Below are 23505 nucleotides of genomic sequence, written 5' to 3'. Positions count from 1 at the left end.
CCCTCAAGGGAATAAAATTGCACAAGCCTGCATTAAATTTTCACAAGTTTCAAATATACAGTGCCTCTGCATGGCTAGCAGGAACCTAGAACTGTTAACCTTCAACGAAAATGCTACGAGACTGAACACAAAAAGCTCTGCACATGCGTGCGCTGATCTCTTTGGAGCAGGCTTATTAAATGCTTTGGAGCTAGGAAGAAGAATTCCCTCTGATCAGTCGAAAGTCGAAACTAGTTGGAACTGCCCACTGACCTTAACTCGAACAGCTTTCGCGCAGTCACAAACCACGGGAACTGAGAGAATGCCTCCATCGATCGCATTAGCGTGGTTCAAAGGATTGCAACTGTATCTCGAACGAACCTAGGGACATCTGTCGGATCATTCGGTAGTCCCATAAACTTTAGTTCTCAATCTCCAGACGTCTGCGGGAAATCTTTGAAATGCGAAGATGTCAGCTTCCAGCGAAGACTCGTGTGAATTGTCCGTAGGTTATGTTGAGACTTGTGTTGATCGCTGGAAACTAGATAGTAGATTCTTCCCGAGCAAAGTTGGCGGATATCCTGCTTGGCTTGATTTTAACATACCAGATGCAGAAGATTTAAAGTGTCGGAAGTGCGGGAATCCCTGTATTTTTCTGTGCCAAGTGTACGCCCCTATTGAGGAGCAGGAAAATTGCTTTCATCGTACAATATTCATATTTTTATGTTTGAGTCCTGACTGTTGCGAAAATAACACCAACGTAAATCTCAAAGTCTTTCGGTGTCAGTTGCCACGGAAAAATGCTTTTTACCCCTATGACCCACCAGTGTACGAAGAGAATTGGTGTAAAGAGATATGTGCGAGTACATACTGTAAACTGTGCATCGTATGTGGATGTAAAAGTACGAGTCATTGTGCAAAGTGCAAGAAAGCTAATTACTGTAGTAGGCAGCACCAAGTTTCGGATTGGAAAGCAGGTCACAAAGAAGTATGTGAAGGCAAGTAGTAATTTGGAAAAAAAAAAAAAATCTTTCGTTTCCTAAAGAGATTAAATTGTTAATGGACACTCTTTTATGCAGAAAACAACGTAGTAGTTGCAAAGAGCGAATTGTTACTACCAGAATTCGAGTTATTGGTGGGGGTGGAGGCCGGTTCTTCAGATTCAAGTAGTTCGTCGCTCAGCGACGAAGAGAACGGAGAGGAGACCCCTACCTCAGTTGACAAAGTTGAAGGCACCTTCCAAGGCAAGTAACCTGGGAATAGAGTTTCATCTCCAGTATGATATGACGGTCATATGTTGTTACACGCTTTTCTTTTTTTGTGTTTATTACTATCAGTGCGCCTAATGCGTTACTGTCTTTTTCTGTTGCTATACTTTTCTCGCCATCTACGAAGACAGCGTTTCTAACCGTTGGGTCGTGTGCAGAACAATGTGTGTAGGGAGAAGGCGGGGTGTCAACATATCATAATAGGAAGACGAAGAGACTGCCGCCGGAAACACGCCAGAAAAGTGAAAAAACACAAAAACGGGTTTACAGAAGCGTCCGATTCCACCCATCTCCTTTGACCCATGATGCCATCAGTATGGCGGAAATGACCATTCTCAGCGTCTCCAATATGGCGCTTATGACTTCACTACATAAACACGACAACAAAAACGAACATACATATAAATACGATAGTAACATCTCCCTCCAAAAATATAATCTAACTAACGTGGCAAGCGTAGGAAACTATGGCCTTTAGGGTGGCGACAAGGTAAATATAAACATAAAAAACGCACACCACGATCCCGAACCCCACAAAACGCCGGCAAAAAAAAAGGAAAAACAGCACAAAATTCCCACATTCTGCTACACCCACAAAATCCACAGGAATCGGTAACTTTTCTTCAGCTATATAGGTCAACCACAGCTGACAATACCAAAAAACCAAACACCTACATCTTCGATAAATAAAACAAAACTCTCAGCACTTCAAAACTCCCACAAAACATCACAACTTGCGGAAAAAAAAACTACGTACCACCAACAAATTCCTGAGCTACGCACTAGTTTGGCCACCCCAATAACCCACAGAAAAGACACACTCACAAAGAAAAACACAAACCACCCACAACCTATGAACTCCAACCACTGCTCCCTCCCCCAAACTTAACTCCCCCCCACCCCCACACAAAAAAAATCTGCTAACAAGTAAAAACCACAAAATAAACAAAACTCTATCACATATTACAATTCAAAAACAACTGCAACAAAAAAGATCCTTTGCAACATAATCCTGCAACAAGCCTCCCCACGCCCTGCAACCCACTCACCTAAATCCACAACCATTACCCACAACCCCCCCCCCCCCATACCAAACCCCCTCAACTAACCACCCTGGACCTATACATCTTACTCACTGCCCTCAGAAAAATACAATAATGCCCAAGAACACTCTACTGCCAGCAGTACTCATCTAAATGAGATTGCAGGTTAGAATAGTGCCTCTTCCCACTCCCTACCAGTTATTTAACCGCTCCCCAAAATCCCTCTGTTGTATTAGTCATCCCCAGTTTTGTAATTTTTAAACTCTAAACTATGGTTTACAACTGTGTGATCATGACCTCTCTTCCCCAAACCCTTGTATGACGAAAAAGCATCTGAAACTACACTACTCCACTCCTCAATATACTCTTCAATTAACCCCACCAATTCCCTCTTAGTACACCCCGCCCCCAAACCCTGAAAACACAATCAGTACACCCCGTCCTCCCCCCCCCCCCCCCCCCAATATAACAACCCCCCACACCCATAAACAACCAGAGACTTACCCCTCCCATATTTCCTCTTCCCAAGCTGTGATTAGTGTATCTCAACTACCACCCCCAGCACACCCAACTTATCCCTATACTTCACATACTGACAACACACTTCGCTACAAAAAGGAAACCAATCTAACACCGTCCTTTCACTCACTCTAGTCTCTTGGGCACCAGAGGACCAATAACAAAAATAGTAAGTCATCACAACAATCTCTCTCGTGGCCAACCCAGATTTCTTGAACCAGGTACCACATCTAATGGAGTGAGGTTGTCCTTTCGACCCCGCCACATATACCCATCCCTGGTCCGAGATGCCGGAACTCATGCTGACCTCATATTTTTTCAGCAGCCACTAAATTTGACAATCTCTGCTATCAATTCACACATCTGCAGAAACTTAATCAAAGACATTTTGTCCTCCCCCATCTCTGCCCGCAACCTTGTGCTATTGAACTGGATCGTCATATCCATACCTAACAAAAGCAGCCACCAATAAATTAAATGTCTTACTGCACCACAAACAGCAAATCAATAACACCTATTGAAAATGCAAACACACACAAAAATTTATAACTCACGGAAAACAATTTCAATCCTTCAGTCACAGACACTGCCAACAACTCCACTCTACGAAAACAAAAGTTCAAATGAAACCATTACACCACCACAGGGCACCATCGCACACAGCCACAGGTCAAAGCGGATGGGTGGGATCAGAAGCCTCAGGTGACTGATGCACTGCATTTTTTAACTGTTAAGGTTAGCAGATGATAATCTACCACAGAGCCAAGTAACTGCCACGATATTTTGCGATAACTTTCAGTTTAAATTTATTTAATTTTTTACTTCTGATGGTAGCTTCTTAGATCTATAACAATTAATTGAAAAGCTGTAGAGTACTGTTCTATCAACGCAATGCAACTGACATTTGCAGTGGGTTCTTATATAAAAGTGATGGATAAGATTTAAGTCCATTAGAGTCATTATAATTAATCACCAGTCTATTGCACTAAGCAATAATATCAATACCTCTTTAAAATATGACCAAGACATTGTATGGAAATCATTCAAGAGTGTACGGGTTTGCTCAAGACCTCAATGTAGTGTTATGGAAGCTGGTAAAACTGGCATCAGATCTTATTACAGTATCATAGTGGCAGTTTTTAATGTAAAAGTAAGCCAAAAAGTGGGAAGTTTCATGTATGATACAGAAATGAGGTCATACATTAGCCATTACTGCATCAACTGTGAATTTCTACAAGATGTGATAATGCGATAGTCATTAACTGCTTTAAAATTGCATGTGGTTGTAAGGCGATAATAGATACAAAACTAGAAATAAACATTTGCATTGGGCAAGAAATTGGAAATGTAGCAAAAATTTATTTAAGTGTGATTATTTAATTAAGGTACTACAGCTAAAGTCATGGCAGGTATACTGCTGTTGAGGAAAAGGAAACCATTTCAAACAAATTGTAATTAAAACGTAACAGAATTTGCTGATTAAAACAAAGCTGTTTTAAAATATCGGATGATGATTGGAGGTACATATATACATCCGTACTTTGCAAACCGCTGTAAGGTGCATGGCAGGGGACCCTGTCATTGTACCACGTTTTAAGATTTCTTCCCTTTCCATTTCCATGTAGGGTGTGGGAAGAATTACTGCTCAAATGTCTCTGTGTGCACTGTAATTAGTGTTGTGTTGTCTTGGCTTGTCTTTGTGGTTCCTATGGGAACAATATATAGGGAGATATAGTATATTTCTCGATTCCTCACCTAATACCAGTTTTTGAACATTTGTAAGTACAGTTTTCAGGGTTGCCACAAGGTCTGGAAGTCAAACATGTCAGGGAAATTTGGGGGGGGGGGGGGGGAGAGGGAGAGAGAGAGAGAGAGAGAGAGAGAGAGAGAGAGGGGGGGGGGGGGGCTGGAAAAATCTCGTCTTTGTCTCAATAGATGAAATGGTTTGTTTACTGCGGTGTCATTCACTGTCGCTGGCTGGCTGCAGCTGAGTACGTGCGCCACTTCCCTACTCCCTCATGACTATTGCTGCTCCCTTTCCTGCCAGTCCCCTCAGCTTGTAGTCAGTGCTACCGCCACTTATTGCCATTAACCTAGCAGCTGCTGACGAGAGGCAGGTAGTTATGAGGAATGGTTTGTTTGGGTCTGATTTTCAGAGATGTTGACACAGCAGCAGAAGACAGTGGTCATGTGTGCATGAGTTGTGTCTGAGTGATTGTGTAACTGTGTGTCTGCTCTCATTTTCTGACAAAAAATGGCTGGAATTTTAGTTGTGAGAGTTGACTGTCTTTTCTACATGCCTGCCTGTGGCTCGGCAGTCATCTTTATGGTGAGTTGCTACCTATCCTCATTATTATTGATTCTCAGAGTATTTGAACAAGTTATCTGTTACACGGATTGATCACTGTGGTCACACTTCATCAACATGCTGTCTGTGGCTCGTGAATAGCTGGCCACATGACTGGATTTCTGTGACAGGTCAAAACCTCAGATCATTTCTGTGGGTATCTGTAATGGATTGGCCCTGATCTGAAGCCATTCAGTTCCCACTAATGAGCAGGACCCGCAGGTCGGGTCTGTTTGTGTGTGGCATAATGCAGTGGATTTGCATGGTTTATCCTGAGCGGGCTATAGGCCATGGGTGCTGGATTTCAGTGATTGTGACTCTCACTGCAAGTATGTTGCACAGTGTGGCATTTTATAGAAATTTTATTTGTTCAGTACATTTTGGCACTTCAAAAATAGCTTATATGTTAGAAAGTATAGATTATAAGAAGAAGAAAGTTGTCAGTCGCTGGCGGTTTCTATGCTATGTGACATATATTTTTCAAAAGAAAAATCACACAAAACCTGAAAAATAGTAGATATAATGAACATAGTAGAACCAACATTTTAGTGGCAGTCACTCACAGTGTTGGTTTACACAATTCTTCCCCAACTTATACACGTCTTTCAAGAGGCCTGCTTTTTTTCTGCGGTTATTTCTGAAATCGGTGAAGGTTTTTTAAACCTGTGTTTTTGACCCCAAGGAATTGCATATTTTTGTCACCAAATGTGTGCTTTCTCCATTGAAAAACAGTTCATCACAAATGATGATGATGTTAGTACTTAAGTTTTTTGCTCACATCAGGAAATGCATCTGCTTGCAAGTTTTTTAAAGATATTTCCTTGTTTGCACTGTTGTTTCTTGTACTGTAGCTGCAAAGACAGATTGTCAACTTACGTCTTAACTTACCCTTGAACTCTCATAATTTGGGAAGAAAAATGCTAAAACTTGTCTGGAAATCAGAAAAATATCAGGGTATTTCACTTGAGAACCTTGAGTTTTGCTGGATTGTTGACGTCTACCTTCAACATCTGCCTGTTGAAGTCTTTGAGCATTTCCATAACCTTCTTCCGTGGGTGTAAGAAACCTTTGTGCTGCTGTTATTTGTGATGGTGTGTTTAATATTGCTTGGTTAGGGTCTCATACATTTTAGCAACAGGCTTAATCTAGGACTGTTTTGTAAGCAGTCTGTGTTAAGTCATTTATAGGTGTTATTTGATTTGAATGCACATTGTAATTTTGATTGCACATTGAACACACATTGTAACAAGATAGAACTGTAATCATGAACTTCTGATACAAGAAGTGAAAAACTCAAAGTATCCGTACTTCATTCTAGCAAGCGAAAGATACTTTAACAAACAACCCCCATTGGAATCATTCCAGGAGGGTCAGGGGGATGTAGTCCAAAATCTTTTTGCAGGAGAGGATGATGAGACCTTGCCTGAGGTTTTATCATCATGCTTGTCACATTCTGTCTCCAGTCACCTGGGATGACTGTTTTCTCTCTTATAAAGTGTAAAGTGGTGCTTTGTGCCTGTATTTTTGGTTCAACTCTTGTAGCAAATAACCTTATACACGTCAGTTTTCCCCTGTGGGTCTGGGGGTTAGAATAGGCCCGAGGTATTCCTGCCTGTCATAAGAGGCGACTAAAAGGAGTCTCTCACTTTTTGGCCCTGTGAGTTCAGGTCCCATTCTATGGTTTGACATGCCACTTTCAAAATTCTACAGAAGTGCAGGGCGTATGAGGAAGGAGGCCTTACGTGGTGCACGAGTGCCCTTAGATTCGAACTCCTGAATCTCTTGTCATGGCTTTGCTTCTCCATCTGCGAGTCAACTATTTGTGTGAGGACACTTTCCGGGGTATGTCATCTTCTTCCATTGTCTCCTGTCCTCTTTTGCCCCCATGACAATATTGGATTTCTCTGCACCCCGTATCCAGCACAGTAGGCGGTCCGTTGTGGTGGGGCCATCATGTACCCATTTGGTGGTAGCCCCCTGACAACACAGGGATTGCACTGCTGATGACTGAGCTGTAAACTCCACACGTATGCCAAGGAGTAGATGCCTGTCTTCTCGGGGCATCAGGACTCTCGGAAATGGCCATCATGCCAGTTGGCCTTTGCTGTGGCTGGGTGGTGTCTGTGGGGAGAGCCCCTAATCGGAGTAGGTGGCATCAGGGCGGATGACCCGCAGTGAAGCGGACTAAGTCATATCTTGCTGGTGATTGTACGGCACCAGCAGTCTCTAAGAAGGGCAAGATAGAATACAATGTCGACAGGTATGACCCTAAATCGTTTCCCTCCCTTGCTACACAATGAGAGGAATGTAGAGCTACAGAATGGAGAGATCTATATTTGCCTCGGTTTTTAGTCTGTAGCAGAACTGATGGAGACTCTTTTTTCCTACTGACAAAGCCTCAATTTTTCGTTGAACACCTTGAGGATAAGTTTGGAGAAGTGACAGTGCTGTCCAAGATGCAAAATGACGTGGTCTTGATTCAGACAGCTTCCCCAGCCCAATCCTGAGCATTACTCGCCTGTGACAAGCTGGGTAATATTCCTGTTTCTGTCACTCCCCGTAAAAGCCTCAACAAGGTCCAGGGGACTATTTTCCATTGTGACCACCCCGAGCAGTCTGACAACGAGCTCCTCGCCAATTTAGAATGGCAGGGTGTTCATTTCATCTGGCAGGTCTACAGGGAACCCAAAGGTAATAGGGTTGCTACCGGCGCTTTCATCTTGGCCTTTGAGGGTGATTGATTGCCTGAAAAGGTCAAGGTGATGGTTTACCACTGTGATGTTAAACCATACGTCCCTCCTCCTATGCAGTGCTTTAAGTGCTGGAAGTTTGGGCAAATGTCTACCCACTGCACTTCCAGCATCACATGTCGAGACTACGAACATCTACTGCAACCAGATACTCCATATGTGCCACCTCCCACTTGCATCAGCTGTGGAGAGCACCACTTCCCCTGCTTGCCAGACTGCCCAGTACTCCCAAAGGAGTGGAAAATTATGGAGTACAAGACCCTGGACCTGTTGACTTACACAGAGGCTAAACGTAAATGCGAAAGATGGCACCCCATTTGGTTGGCGTCAACATACGCTGCAGCTACATCACCATCGCTGTCCCAACCCAAGTGCCTGTGGTTCCTCACTCTGTGCCACAAACAGTGGTCCCTCCGGGCCACCAGAATACATCTGCCCCTTGGTGGAAGGGGCAAATGTTCCTTTGTTGCTCCCAAAATATATATTAAAATATAAATTTAAAAAAATATATTAAAAAATAAAAAAATAAAAATAAAAAACACAAAAAATGAAAAAGTTGTTATATTAACTTAATTATGTTGTTAAATTAACTTAATTATGTCATGTATTGGAAAATTTGACTCGTTCCACATCGTTACGAAATATCGTATTCATGATCCATGGAACTAGTATTAATCTAATCTAATCAAAGCACCTACTTTGGGAGCAAGGTCCCCCCAAATGCAGGGAACATCGGTCCCTTCCCCCCTGCCAGAGAAGCAACAGCTTCCCCCGGCTCCTCTTGTGCGGAAGGGGTCCCTTGGGGCCCTCTCTTCCAAGGTCTCCACTAATGCCATGGCAGACACTCGCCAGTGGCTCAAGGAGCCAAAATCTGCTGGATGAAGAGCTTCATGGTCTTCCTCCGTGCCTGAAGTTGCTTTAGAGAAATCTTCCCAGCAAGCCCCTAAAGAGAAGTGAGAGAGCAAGCAAACTAAGAAGTAGTCTGCTAAGAAACAGGACCCTCTGATGGCCCCAAAACCACCACTCCCTATGAGTTCTGCACTTGAGGATGCAGTGGAGATCTTAGTGTCCCCTGCAGACCTGGATCTCACTGATGCCTCATCCACCATAGAAATGGCTACAAATACTCAATCAATGGCAGCAGGTGACCCTGAGGCATAACCTGCCTTCTTGCACGCTTCGTGCCTTCCCAGCCTCACAGTAATGTCATCCTCCAGTGGAATTGCAGCAGTTTTTCCACCACCTAGCTGAGCTATGGCAACTGTTAAGTTTTTCACCTTCTTTCTTCATTGCCCTCCAGGAAACCTGGTTCCCGGCAATGCGGACCCCTCCCCACCGTGGCTATAAGGGATATTACAGGAACCGTAGCAACTATAATAGTGCGTCAGGTGGAGTTTGCATGTGTCCTGAATTTGGTATGCAGTGAACCTGTGCCTCTTCAAACCCCTCTTGAAACTGTGGCTGTCAGGATATGGATGATGCAGGAAATGACTGTCTGCAATGTATATCTTCCTCCAGATGGTGCAGTACCCTTGAACACATTGGCTGCACTGATTGATCACCTCTCCTACTTTTTGGAGATTTTAACACTCAGAACCCCTTGTGGGATGGCACAGTTCTTACTGGCCGAGGCAGATGTCGAAAATTTACTGTCACAACTCGACCTGTGCCTCTTAAATACTGGGGCCGCCACACATTTCAGTGTGGCACATGGCACATATTCGGACACTGATCTCTTGGTTTGCAGTCCTGGCCTTCTCCCATCTATCCACTGGAGAGCACATGACGACCTGTATGGTAGTGACCACTTCCCCATCTTCCTGTTACTGCCTCAGCGTCAGGCCTTCAGATGCTTGCCCAGATGGGCTTTAAACAAGGCAGACTGGGAAACATTCACCTCTGCTGTCACAGTTGAATCTCCCCCACATGGTAACATTGATGTGGTGGTTGAGCAGGAAACTACGATGATTGTTCCTGCGGCGGAAAGCGCTATCCCTCATTCTTTAGGGTGCCCCCGGCGAAAGACAGTCCCTTGGTGGTCACCGGAAGTCGCTGAGGCAAATGAGGAGTGTCGGCAAGCTCTACAGCGGCATAAGCAGTACCCTTCCTTGAAGCACCTCATAGCCTTTAAATGGCTCCATGCCCACGTTCGCCACCTTATCAAAAGGCGGAAACAGGAGTGTTGGAAGAGGTATGCGTCGACCATTGGGTGCCATAAGCCACTGGACTGGGACTGGGCAAAGATCAAACGAGTTTTTGGGTGCCAGACCCTAAAGGTGTTCCTGGTGTTAACGTAAATGGCATGTTATCTACCAACGCAAACGTGATTGCCGAGCACTTTGCTGGGCACTATGCTTGCGCCTCGCGTTGCAGAATTACCCCCTAGCCTTTCGCACTCTCAGGCGGCGGATGGAAGAGAAAGTCCTCCTGTTAACTACATACCACAGTGAACCCTATAATGCCCCATTTACAGAGTGGGACCTTCTCAGTGCCCTTGCACATTGCCCCGACACAGCTCCTGGGCCCGATCAGATCCACAGTCAGATGATTAATCATCTCTCGTCTGACTACAAGCGACATCTCGTCCTGACCTTCAACTGGATCTGGTGCGATGGCATTTTTCCATCGCACTGGCGGGAGAGCAACATCATACCATTGCTCAAACTCAAAAATCCTCTTGATGTGGATAACTATTGGCCCATCAGCCTCACCAATGTTCTTTGTAAGCTGCCGGAATGTAAGGTGTGTCGGCATTTAGGTTGGGTCATGGAGTCACGTGGCCTACTGGCTCCGTGCCAGGGCGGCTTCAGCCTGGGCCGCTCTACCACTGATAATCTTGTGCCCTCAAGTCTGCGATCTGAACAGCCTTTTCTAGATGTCAATACCTTGTTGCTGTCATTTTTGATTTACGAAAAGCGTATGACACCACCTGGCGACATCATATCCTTGGCACATTATATGAGTGGGGTATCCGATGCCCGCTCCCGATTTTTATCTAGAATTTCCTGTCGCTTCATACTTTCCGTGTCCAAGTTGGTGCCTCCCGTAGTTCCCCCATATCCAGGAGAATGGGGTCCCATAGGGCTCTGTATTGAGTGTATCTCTATTTTTAGTGGCCATTAATGGTCCAGCAGCAGCTGTAGGGCTGTCCATCTCATCCTCTCTGTATGCAGACGACTTCTGCATTTCATACAGCTCCACCAGCACTGGTGTTGCTGAGTGGCACTTACAGGAGCCCACCCACAAGGCACAGTCATGGGCTCTAGCCCACAGCTTTCAGTTTTGGGATCAAAGTCATGCGTTATGCACTTCTGTTGGCATCATTCCGTTCATCAGGAACCAGAACTTTACATTACTGATGAGTCCCTCATTATAGTGGAGACATATCAAGTTTTAGGACTGGTTTTCGATGCCCAGTTGACTTGGCTTCCTCACCTTCATCAGCTTAAGTGGAAGTGCTGGCAGCACCTCAATGCCCTCCGCTGCCCGAGCAACACCAACTGGGGTGCAGATCACTCTGCACTTCTGCAGCCCTTGTTCAATCCCACCTTGACTATGGGAGTCTGGTTTATGTTTTGGCAGCACCCTCAGCATTGCGTTTACTCAACCCAGTGCACCACTGTGGTGTTCGACTAGCAACGGGAGCTTTTAGGCCGAGTCCGGTGACCAGCGTCCTTGCGGAAGTTGGAGTTCCTCCATTGCAGGTCAGGCGTGCTCAACTGCTCACCAGTTACGTTGCACACGTTCATAGTTCTCCTGCACATCCAAATTACCATCTCCTTTTGCCACCCACGGTGCTTCATCTCCCACATCAGTGGCCCAGGTCAGGGCTTACAATTGCAGTTCGCATCCGATCCCTTCTATCGGAACTGTAGTCCTTGCCTTTACCACGTATACTCGAAGTCCAATTGTGTACACCTAGCCCACGGCTTCGCCTGGACCTTTCACATGGCCTAAAGGACTCAGTTCACCCCATGGCTCTCCGCTGTCACTTCATCTCGATTCTTGATGTGTACCGAGGCCATGAAGTGATTAACACTGTCGGCTCGATGGCTGATGGTCACGTCGGCTTTGCATATGTCCATGGAGGACATATTGAACAGCATTCCTTGCCCGATGGCTGCAGTGTTTTCACTGCAGAGCTGGTGGCTATATCTCGTGCTCTTGAGCACATCTGTCCATGCCCTGGGGAGTTGTTTCTTCTGTGTACTGACTCCTTGAGCAGCCTTCAAGCTATCGACCAGTGTTACCCGCGTCGTCCATTGGTAGTGACCATCCAGGAGTCCGTGTAAGCCCTGGTGCAGTGGTGTTTGTGTGGACCACAAGACACACTGGAATCCCAGGCAACGAACTTGCTGACAGGCTGGCCAAACAGGTTACACAGAAACTGCTTATGGAGATCAGCATTCCAATAACTGACCTGCATTTGTTTTTACATCACCAGGTTTTTCGGCTTTGGGAGATGGAATGGCATACTCTCAGTACACACAACAAACTGTGCCATTAAGGAGACTATGAATGTGTGGCAGTTCTCCATGCACACCTCTCACAGAGACTCAGACTCTGTGGTTCTCTGCTGGCTTCACAGTGGCCACGCTTGGGTGACCCATGGCTACCTCCTGCACTCTGAAGACCTGCCCCAGTGTTGATGCAGCACCCGGTTGGTAGTGGCCCATATTCTGGTGCACTGTCCCACTTTGACTGCCCTGCGTCGAAATCTTCGATTACTGGACTCATTGCTGTTAATTGTATCTGACAATGCCTCTTCAGCTGATTTGGTTTTACGTTTTATTCGTGAGGGTGGGTTTTATCATTTGATCTAAATTGTAACACATGTCCTTTGTCCCTCTGCGTCCTCCACCCTAGAGCTTTTAGGGTGGAGGTTTTAATGTGTTGCAGAGTGGCTGGCTTCTCCTTTTTATTCTCATGGTCAGCCAGCCATGGTAATCTGCTTTGTTGTTTTAATCTCTTCTACATGTTTCTTGCGTTTCTGTGGTTTTCTTCTTGCCTTTTTTCCATTTAAGTGTTTGTTGCCCTTCCAACGTTCTTGTGGTTTTTCCTTTCTCTCCATTTTGTGTTGTCAGTCTTGCTTGTTGTATTCTCACCCTTGTGGCATTGTTTTATTCAGAACAAGGGACCAATGACCTAGCTGTTTGGTCCCTTCCCCCCTCTTTTAAGCCAACCAACTAACACGTCAGTTGCCGACTCGTCACACAGTAATTTGGTATGATCCTTCATGGGGTTCAGAGGTATTTCAAGCTGTCTAATCTCTGAAGCCATGGAACCTCTTGACCCACTGTGGTCAGGGCATATATTATGCATCAGTTGCACCTACAGCTAGAGTTGGTTGTTCCTTTGTGTTTCAGAATCCTCCCACTCCTTCATATTTAAATAGATACTCAGCTGTCAACTTTCTGCGCTTGGACTGTCTGGCCCAGCCTATCAGAGTAAAATATGATGTGGTAGTCCTCCATTTTAGAAAGCACTAGCTTCATGTTCTTGGTACCTTGGGGATATCTAAAGATAGGCCAGGACTTGTACTTAATTGAGCAGAAAAGAAGCTTCCTGTCACTTGAGAATAGGATATGATCTTTCATAGCTTCTTGATCTTCTTCTGTTTTTGGACTAATGAGCAATCATAGAGATTGTGTTAAAGTCTTTCTTATTGAATTTGTTGAGAACTTGCTCCACACAGTTTGCCAGATCTATCCACAGGAAACATCCATTGTAGTTCCTAGTAATCAGGTACCTAAACAGTTAGTGGATTACCAGAGTCGCTCAGTTTGAATTATTAACTTGTTTCTTCTTGAAGATATTTTTCTTTTGTTGATTGTGACTAAAAATAACTATACCATTCACACAAACAGCACATATTAAGATGTCTATGTTCAACACTTTTGTGGCTAATTTCAGGTTTCAACAGTGGCCATATTCCTTCAATCCATACACTGCCATTTTTCTCTTCTAATACCAGTATCTGTCACTGTCTTCATAACTGGCGCTACTTCCGAAACTTTCACATAGATGCCTTCATCTAAGTCACTGTGTAAGAAAGCTGTGACAACAGCTAGGTGATCAGTGTCTAGATCATGTTCATAAGCCATAGCAAATAAAATACATTAATGAGTTGTACCCTGTATCTGGAACTACATTTCATCATAGTTGAGGCTTTGTTTCTAAGGATGAACTTTTATTATTAGCTCTGCTCTATTATGTAAAATGTGGCCTTTCAGATCTTTCTTAGTTTTAAAGATGCATTTTGCATTTGTTGGTTTCTTGCCCGAAGGTAAACAGGGAGAGTCGCAAGTGTGGTTCTCTTTGTGGGATTGCATCTTGGGATTTTATTGCCTTCAGCCAATTTTCAGTGTTGTCTGACATCGTTGCTTCTTCCAGTGACCAAGGTTCAGAATCAGCTGACTGTTTAGATGGACAAGTAATCAAGTTATACAGATTTTTTGCTTTGAAATTCTTGACTTTTGTACTGGCTTGTGTTGTTGCAGTTGCTCATTATCATTTGCATCATCTGGACTAGATACCTCAATGGAGCTAGTATTCATTGAGCTAGGCCTGTAACTTGATGTAGTAGTCTCAAGCTCAGGATCTATTTCTTGTAGTGGGAGTGGGATGGACAATCAACTTAGTTCGTGTAACTTAGTTTTTTTTTTTTTTTTTACGCTGTTTAGAAGTACCTTCATAAAGAATATCATCCCTGTTTTTTATGATTCTTCTGCAGATTGGTTAAAAAAGCCTGTGTACCTTTGATTCTTCACAGTATCCTACCAATACACATTCAGTACTACATCTGTCCCAACTTTGTCAGCTGGTTTCCCGGAATGTGAACAGATGCACTGCTTCAAAACATTTTGAGATGTCAAAGATTCAGCTTCTTTTTTGTCCAAGGTATAGTCTTTCTGCCCAGAACTTACTTGGCAAAATTTCAAGCTGCTGTTCTACTGATGAACAATTTTCAGGTATGGTTGTCAAATGTGTCTTTAATAACCCTGTTTGTCAGAAGAGGACAGAGGCTTGCTTTAGCTTGTCCCATGCTTCTTTAGCTGTACTGGTATCTTGCAGGTGAAACATATATTCAAGGGTGGACAGAGAGTAAAACTTACGCTCTTTTTGTGTACACTTCAGTTGCATTTGTATTTTGCCATTAACTCTATCTCACAACAGTTTGTGTTCTAGGTAAGTTCAAAGCATAATATATGCTGACGACACAACCCTAATTACCTCAGATAACAAATTGGAGGAAGTGAAGAAACAAACAAAAGTAATGCTTGAAAAGTCTGCCATATGGCTCCACAGTAACAAGCTGATACTCAACAGTAGCAAGACTGAAACTATGTATTTCTTCTTGCACAATCTACAAGAAAAATTAAATGAGTGTGACTCTGTAAGACTTCTAGGAATCCACTTGGACCCGAAATTAACATGGAACACCTACACAGAACTGTTATGTACCAGACTATTTAGAGTAGTCTTTTTGTTAAGGAAACTAAAAACATTAGTTAGCAGAAAACAACTTTTATCTTCTTATTATGCCTTCTTTGAATCTCACTTACAGTACAGAATAAAATTATGGGGCAACTCAACTGGTGCTCGGACAGTGTTCATGTGGCAGAAGAAAGCAATTAGGGCAATTACAGGTATTAAAAGCCAAGAATCATGTCGAAAGCACTTTAAGGAACTTAACATCTTAACATTACCTTTTCTGTATATAAAAACGTGTCTTCTTTCCATAAAAAAACAACTACATACCTTACCTTCCAGAACAGATGTTCATTCACATGATACCAGATATAAAAACAATCTTGATGTAGACTTTACTAGGCTATCTAAGGTCCAAAGTAGCTTTAAGCGAACAGGATTAAAATTATATAACAAGTTACCACAATCACTGAAGGACCTACAAGGTGATGCCTTCAAGAAGCAGCTGCACAAATTGTTAGCTGATAAGTGTATCTATGATGTAAAGGAATTAGAATGTAGTAGAGAGTGAGAGTAACTATGATGTAAAGGAAATTGGAATGTTGTAAAGAGTTAACTATGATGTTAAGGAATTATAATGTAGAGAATAACTCTTTATCCTCATGTAATGTAATCTGAATGTACATAGTTTCCCAATTTTAGATTCACTATCAAATGTAATGTCAAAACTATTTCAACAAATGTTGGCTAATGACAAGTAATAAAGAAAAATAAATAAATAAACAGCAAACTGCCACATGCTATAGTTTTCTCCTCCCATCAGATTTTTAATTGGAGGCAGAAAAACCATTCTGATAACAATATAGCTGCTTCAAACTGTCACTCAGTATGCTTGTTTCTATTGGCCACTGGTCCCATCGACTATTATGATGAAGTACTTCAATTTTGTGTACAAATAAATTGTTACAATGAAAATGTGATTAGAGAAACAATACAAGTATGATGAAAATAATAAAACAATGTCTTTCATTATTAAAGATGACACTGTAATGAGAGAAGATAGTGCAAGCATTCATCCAGAGTTCTTTAAATGTTTGTAAACTTCTGAAGATAAATCAGAAACATGGATAAAGAATTATGGTAGTAATTTCATTTTGGAGGTATTGTCAGATAAAATGATAAGCAATTTGAGCTTTGAAGACATGCCCGGAGAATGTATTTCAAATTATTAAAGTGAGAGGCATACTAATGCAGAAGGAAATTTCAAATTGTTTACAGAATGTCTGAATGGAAGACAATTCCACAAAATGTGAATCATGTTATAATTTTTCTTCTTCACGAAAGATGACACAGAGAACAGTTAACGATTTATGTCACTCTTCTCCATATACATATGTATAAATTACAAGACAGAATTGTTGGCAAGCACTTACCATTGGGAGCCGAAATATGTAGTGCCACCGATAGACAAATAAAAAAAGTCACACTACCTAATTTTCCTTACTAGTAGTTCTGTCATTGGGGTGGACAGAGCGAGATGATGGGGGCTGGTTTAAAAGGATACAAGGAAGGGCAGGTCACTCAGCCCCCAGGATAAGGACAGACCCAACCCCTTGTAGCAGGGTGAGATAGACAAAGATGGAGGGGGGGGGGGGGATGTCAGAGAGAGTGGAGGTAAGAGATAATCCCTTGATGACCACTTTACCTGTTTGTCCAGAGATAAGAACAGAGTGAGAAGTAAAGAAAGATTAAGGGGAATAGAGATGAATAGTGCAATTAAGAATTAGGGCAGAGGGAGGGTGTTCAAACTTTCCATCGGCGACGGAACTGTGGGAACAGTTAAATGGTAAATTGAAAGTAAGAGTGAGTTCATCTCAGATTGCAGTCAAATGATCTTAAATTTTAATTTAACATAAAATTATTAAAATGAAGTGGAAGATCATTTAATAGTGGTCTGAGCCAAATTAAATTTTACTCTCAACAAGGGGGGTGGGGGATGTCAGTGAAGAGGATTGGAATGTGAGGACATGTTGCAGGGTAAGTTCCCATATCCAGAGTTTGGGGGAAACTAGTATTGGATGGGAGCATACAAATGTTGTGTGTCATGTAGCTGTAGCAGGCACTCATGTGCTTTGAGACATTGTGCAGAACAACTGGGGACTGTATATGACCAAGACAGAACAGTTCTCCTTTTATGTGATCAGCCAGCTTAATGGCTCTCATGCATACATTAAATGGTGTGCAGTTGACACAGTTTAGCTGATAGACAATATGTGTTGTTTCACAAGTTAACATGCCTTTGGTACTGTGGGATCTTAAAAGTGGTGGGGCTGGAATTGGTTGTAGTGTTCAGATGTCCAGGGCAAGATTCACACTGAGGATGATTTGAAACATATGCAATATCCTCTTGTGGTCAGATTAATTTTTACTGTGAATCAAACACTTATGTTGTTGATGAACACAACTCAAATGCATTGGCATACTCTGGGAGAAATTAGAATGTCAAACCCAAATTTACAGCATACTGTGGGACATAACACACTGTTACAGTAAGCAGCATTTTACAGGGGTGCATGTGCATATACAAGCACTGACCTACCTGTCTGTACTGTGCTCTTGAACTTTGGCAATTTGTCAAACTCACCTGTAGGACAACTGCTGCAATCCAACATGTGGATTCTGTCTACTTAAGTTTCCAGCATAAACACACTTGGGGAATTTTAATACAATCACAAATAAAGAGAAACTAATTATTGTAAAAGTTATTTTTATTGTGGAGGCCCAGTGTCCTCAAAGTAAGTGGTTGTACATTCGTAATTACATTGAAACAAAATAAAAAATGATGCTTTTCAGAATTTACAGATGTTGTTCAAATGAGAGTGGCACAAAGGCCACACATGGAACTTCACTCACATAAGTACCACACCACAGCTAATCTATGTTGGGGGATATGCAGTTAATGCTCTTTGCCACATGAGACTTTCCACATTTTGGCAGGACTGTTTAATGATACTTTACACACGCTATAATCTTTACTGATTAACTACTTGCATCTAAGTCTCAGCAGTTTGTAACCAGCAGAAATATGCTTAAAACACAGTCTTAAATATCACTGCCTGTGTGACTTTACTTAGACAACATTACCAGCACAGTATGTGCACAAGCAAAGTACATTGTGCAACCATGACAGAGTGACACTTGGCACATGTCTATCCGGTCCAGATGCCAAGCTGCATCTAACAATCATGTATCACCCCACTTTCCTGATTCTTGCTGGCCATATCGTCAGTTACAAAATATTAATTCTGCTTGTATTTGTATCATTATCCACGATTTACTGACATGGGATCAAATTCTAAGCTTTACTAACTAAAACAGCAAATTCTCTAGTATCTGCTACAATAAAATGTGAGGTAGACTATTTTTTCTTTGGGCTGGGCCCACCTAGGGACACAGGAACGTAAATAAAGAGATGTCTATCCCTGTAAACTGCATCTTAACTTTTGCTTCAGGTTCTTTTTCTGTGCCCCTGCATTTACTCTCCCACTTTCCAGACCCCACCGCCTTCGCTTGCCATGCTGACTGGCAATACTTAAGGCTGCCGCCTCTGGTACTTCCAAATGTGTGCTCTCTGGCCTCCTCACACTCCAGCCTCCTCTGAGTTAATTCTGATAGGCTTACTGAATTAAAACTCAAATATCTCCATATATACTCGGATCATAATGCAGTTTTCGCCATTCTTAGTGTAATAAAAAATGCTACATCAGTGAATATGTTTTTCTTATAATTATTTTCTTAATTATCATGTGTAATTGTTTACTTTGTTAATCATTGACTTTTGCAATCACTGTGTTATGGCTGCACACTGCTATGTCTCAACCTGCACGGGTAAGAACCTTGGGATCAGGATAATGGTTTGGAAATGTCACAGGGTTTGGCTAGGGTGTTATGGAGGTTAGATAACTGATGAAAGGTGGCAACAGGTGCTTTGGGGAAGATAGGAGATAGAGGATCTCTTTTCAAGACTTGACTTGTGAAAGTCATAGCATAGATGGAATAAATTATTGAGGTACTCAGGGTCTGGGTGATACTTGGTTGACTAGGGGTGTGTTTCTGAGTTTCTTGGGGTGGAAATATATTACATCTATGTATATATGTACAAAATAATCAAGAAATAATTACCATAATTATAATTTAAGTAGATTAGCCATAGTCATAATTCGTTGTTAACAACTATGCAGAAGCAGCCAGTAATGCTTGCCCCCTGCCTGTTATTAGAGTCATTCCACATCCCTGAATGTTCTGCTTCATGATATGTGTTATTGAGCCCCCTGCACATCGCTCACATAGGGATTGTGAGGACATTTTTTGAATAATTACAGCTTGCACAGAGGCAGTCAGTCAGTCATTCTCCCCACATTCCATACATGAATGGAGTGGGAAGGAACCCTAATAAGTGTTACAATGGGACGTACCCTCTGCATACACTTCATGGTGGTTTGCAGAGTAGTTTATTTGTTCATTAATAATGTTCTACAATGATATTATATCCAGCAAGTTCATACAAGTTTTAGGTAGCTACACAATTTGCTTATACTTAGCATTGCATACAGAAATTCAAGAACATTTTTTTAACCTTTTCACTTCTGTGGAAAAGTTAACTCTTGTTCTGTTGTTCCCCAAGTGCTATGGACATGTTTCAGTGCATACACCTGATGTTTTAACACACATAACTGAATTTCTGCGCCATTCTTTCAGTAGCTGTTCAGAGTTTCAGCTGCATAGTTTGCACGTGCATCTGCATTTGCTGTGCCGGCCGGTGTGGCCGTGCGGTTCTAGGCGCTACAGTCTGGAACCGCACGACTGCTACGGTCGCAGGTTCGATTCCTGCCTCGGGCATGGATGTGTGTGATGTCCTTAGGTTAGTTAGGTTTAAGTAGTTCTAAGTTCTAGGGAACTGATGACCACAGATGTTAAGTCCCATAGTGCTCAGAGTCATTTGAACCATTTTGCATTTGCTTCTGTGATCACTTGTTTCAGATTTTGACTTCACCTTGTGTGTTTTCATCAGACTTAATTTTGCATTCTTTTGCCCTTGAGAGAAATGTCAGATTACCATGCACTAATAGACTATCTTGGAGACAGTAGGTGTGAATTTTCACATGTCTGTAGCAGTGATTAATCTTCAGCAGAATCTGGAATTATTAGTTCTCAGTATTCTATGCACATCGGCTGGTACAGCACACCAGTTTGATGCTTCTGCAAGAGGTGCTGTTGACAGTTGTTCAGAATCTGAATTAGAAAGTGACAACAAAATGTTTTGGGAAAGAGCATCCCTTAGTGACACTTTTGATTGGAAACAAACAAATTTCCAACCATTAAAGTATGTGTTTGATGACTTGACTTTGGGACATAAATGTCAACTGGTTAATGTCACAAGCATTCTGTCAGTTTTAGGATTCTGTACCTCTGTCGGTAAAAACAGAACCCTTATAAGCTCACTTTGTTGTATGTCTGTGTGTCTGTCAAGAACAATTTTTCTCAGGAGTGGTAGACGTATAAAGTTGAAATTTGCATCACATACTGGTATATGAGGTGCATTCAAGTTCTAAGGCCTCTGATTTTTTTTCTCCGGACTGGAAAGAGATAGAAACATGCGCATTGTTTTAAAATGAGGCCGAGTTCATTGTCAATACGTCCCAGAGATGGCAGCACCATACGGCAGATGGAATTTTACCGCCAGTGGCGAGAATGAGAACTGTTTTAAATACTTAAAATGGCGACGTTTTCCTTACTGGAACAGCGTGCAATCATTCATTTTCTGAATTTGCGTGGTGTGAAACCAATTGAAATTCATCGACAGTTGAAGGAGACATGTGGTGATGGAGTTATGGATGTGTCGAAAGTGCGTTCGTGGGTGCGACAGTTTAATGAAGGCAGAACATCGTGAGACGACAAACCGAAACAACCTCCGGCTCGCACAAGCCGGTCTGACGACATGATCGAGAAAGTGGAGAGAATTGTTTTGGGGGATCGCCGAATGACTGTTGAACAGATGGCCTCCAGAGTTGGCATTTCTGTGGGTTCTGTGCACACAATCCTGCATGACGACCTGAAAATGCGAAAAGTTTCATCCAGGTGGGTGCCACGAATGCTGACGGACGACCACACGGCTGCCTGTGTGGCATGTTGCCGAGCAATGTTGACGCGCAACGACAGCATGAATGGGACTTTCTTTTCGTTGGTTGTGACAATGGATGAGACGTGGATGCCATTTTTCAATCCAGAAACAAAGCGCCAGTCAGCTCAATGGAAGCACACAGATTCACCGCCACCAAAAAAATTTCGGGTAACCGCCAGTGCTGAAAAAATGATGGTGTTCATGTTCTGGGACAGCGAGGGCGTAATCCTTACCCATTGCATTCCAAAGGGCACTACGGTAACAGGTGCATCCTACGAAAATGTTTTGAAGAACAAATTCCTTCCTGCACTGCAACAAAAACGTCCGGGAAGGGCTGCGTGTGTCCTGTTTCACCAAGACAACGCACCCGCACATCGAGCTAACGTTACGCAACAGTTTCTTCGTGATAACAACTTTGAAGTGATTCCTCATGCTCCCTACTCACCTGACCTGGCTGCTAGTGACTTTTGGCTTTTTCCAACAATGAAGACACTCTCTGTGGCCGCACATTCACCAGCCGTGCTGCTATTGCCTCAGCGATTTTCCAGTGGTCAAAACAGACTCCTAAAGAAGCCTTCGCCGCTGCCATGGAATCATGGCGTCAGCGTTGTGAGAAATGTGTACATCTGCAGGGCGATTACGTCGAGAAGTTTCATCGATTTCGGGTGAGTAGTTAATTAGAAAAAAAATCTGAGGCCTTAGAACTTGAATGCACCTCATATATTCCCTTAGTGGGTAAAAAAATACGAGCTTCTAAGTCAATCCAATCAAAAGATACAGCCGTCTATATTCCCTTAGCAGGTAAAAAAATATGAGCTGCCAAGTCTATCCAATCAAAAGATACAGCCATTTATGCCACATGTTTTGATACTCACAAACTTTCACCAAAACCCGTAAGTACTTCCCTATCACCTACAATCATGAAATTTGGCAATAAGCAAGGATTCATAGCATAAATAAAGGAAGAATACAGAAACTGTTTATGTGTAATTATCACACAAAATTATACACATTTTTTGTCCTTTGTTATCTGACTGTCTGTCTGTCCCTGTTTTAAGATCCCATTTTTCAGGAATTACAATAGCAAATGCTACGTTACACAAAAAATTTAGACTTAAAATAAAAACATTCTTGAATGTCTTGGAACTTCCGGGACTGTAACTTGCTGGTATCGATATCGATAACAGGCAAAAATTGTCAAGATCGTCAATTCCTGGGATTGATGATCAATCTATATAAACAATTACATTTGTGTGGATTCCTCTGAGTGCAAGTCCTACTCATATTTGACCAATTTTATTATGACGTTTCTGTCAGAAGATCTGTTGCTGTTTATAGCAGATGAAACGAATTGATTTTATGTATACACCAGGACAAATACTCCAGAATGTGTACATCTGAACTGTCAAAATGGAAAGATACTGCATTTAAGGAACTTTATTGTTTTGTTGCTATTTGATTAGTTAAGTTAAAAAAAACTGGAACTACCTGGTGATCGCATTGGTCCAGTTTACAGTGAAATTATGTCCTGAAATAATTTTATTTTACTTTTGACAATGCTGCAATTTAATGACAACTCTGTGGGTACTGGAGGTGACTGTTTAAAATTTGTGATGTAGTCGATAAAGTTCATAAGATGTTTCACAGTACATTTATCCCACATCAGAAACTTTGCATTGATGAGTCTCGTATTGTAGAAACATTGATTATCTTTTAAACAATTTATTCTATCCAAGCAATGTTGGTTCAGGGTAAACACATTTGTGCTCTATGATTGTCATACTGGTTACAATTTGAATTTATTTGTATATACAGAAGCAACAACAAAAATTGGGTTCTACAACTTAGGGAAAAGTGGCAATATAGGGGTTACACTTATGGGACTATAGATGAAACAGGACATAGCTTTTTGTGTCAAATTGGTATTCCAGCCCAGACCTATTCTTTTGGTTTTACAGCCACGGAACAACAGCATGTGGCACTCTTC

The 23505-nt window shown here is 42.3% G+C and overlaps 1 protein-coding gene across 1 annotated transcript in view; it reads left to right on the top strand.

Annotated features, from left to right (window-relative positions):
* Window positions 1-231: 231 nt before the first annotated feature.
* LOC126092436 (programmed cell death protein 2) overlaps window positions 232-23505 on the top strand; it is a 72540-nt gene continuing 49266 nt past the window's right edge. The window contains exons 1-2 of the mRNA XM_049908036.1: window positions 232-977; window positions 1059-1223. Of these exons, the coding sequence (XP_049763993.1) occupies window positions 449-977; window positions 1059-1223 (694 nt within the window). The 5' untranslated portion in view covers window positions 232-448. The remainder of the gene's footprint in view (window positions 978-1058; window positions 1224-23505) is intronic.

Source organism: Schistocerca cancellata, chromosome 7, assembly GCF_023864275.1.
Source record: "Schistocerca cancellata isolate TAMUIC-IGC-003103 chromosome 7, iqSchCanc2.1, whole genome shotgun sequence".
Taxonomy (NCBI): domain Eukaryota; kingdom Metazoa; phylum Arthropoda; class Insecta; order Orthoptera; family Acrididae; genus Schistocerca; species Schistocerca cancellata.
This window is presented reverse-complemented; position numbering and strand designations above follow the sequence as displayed.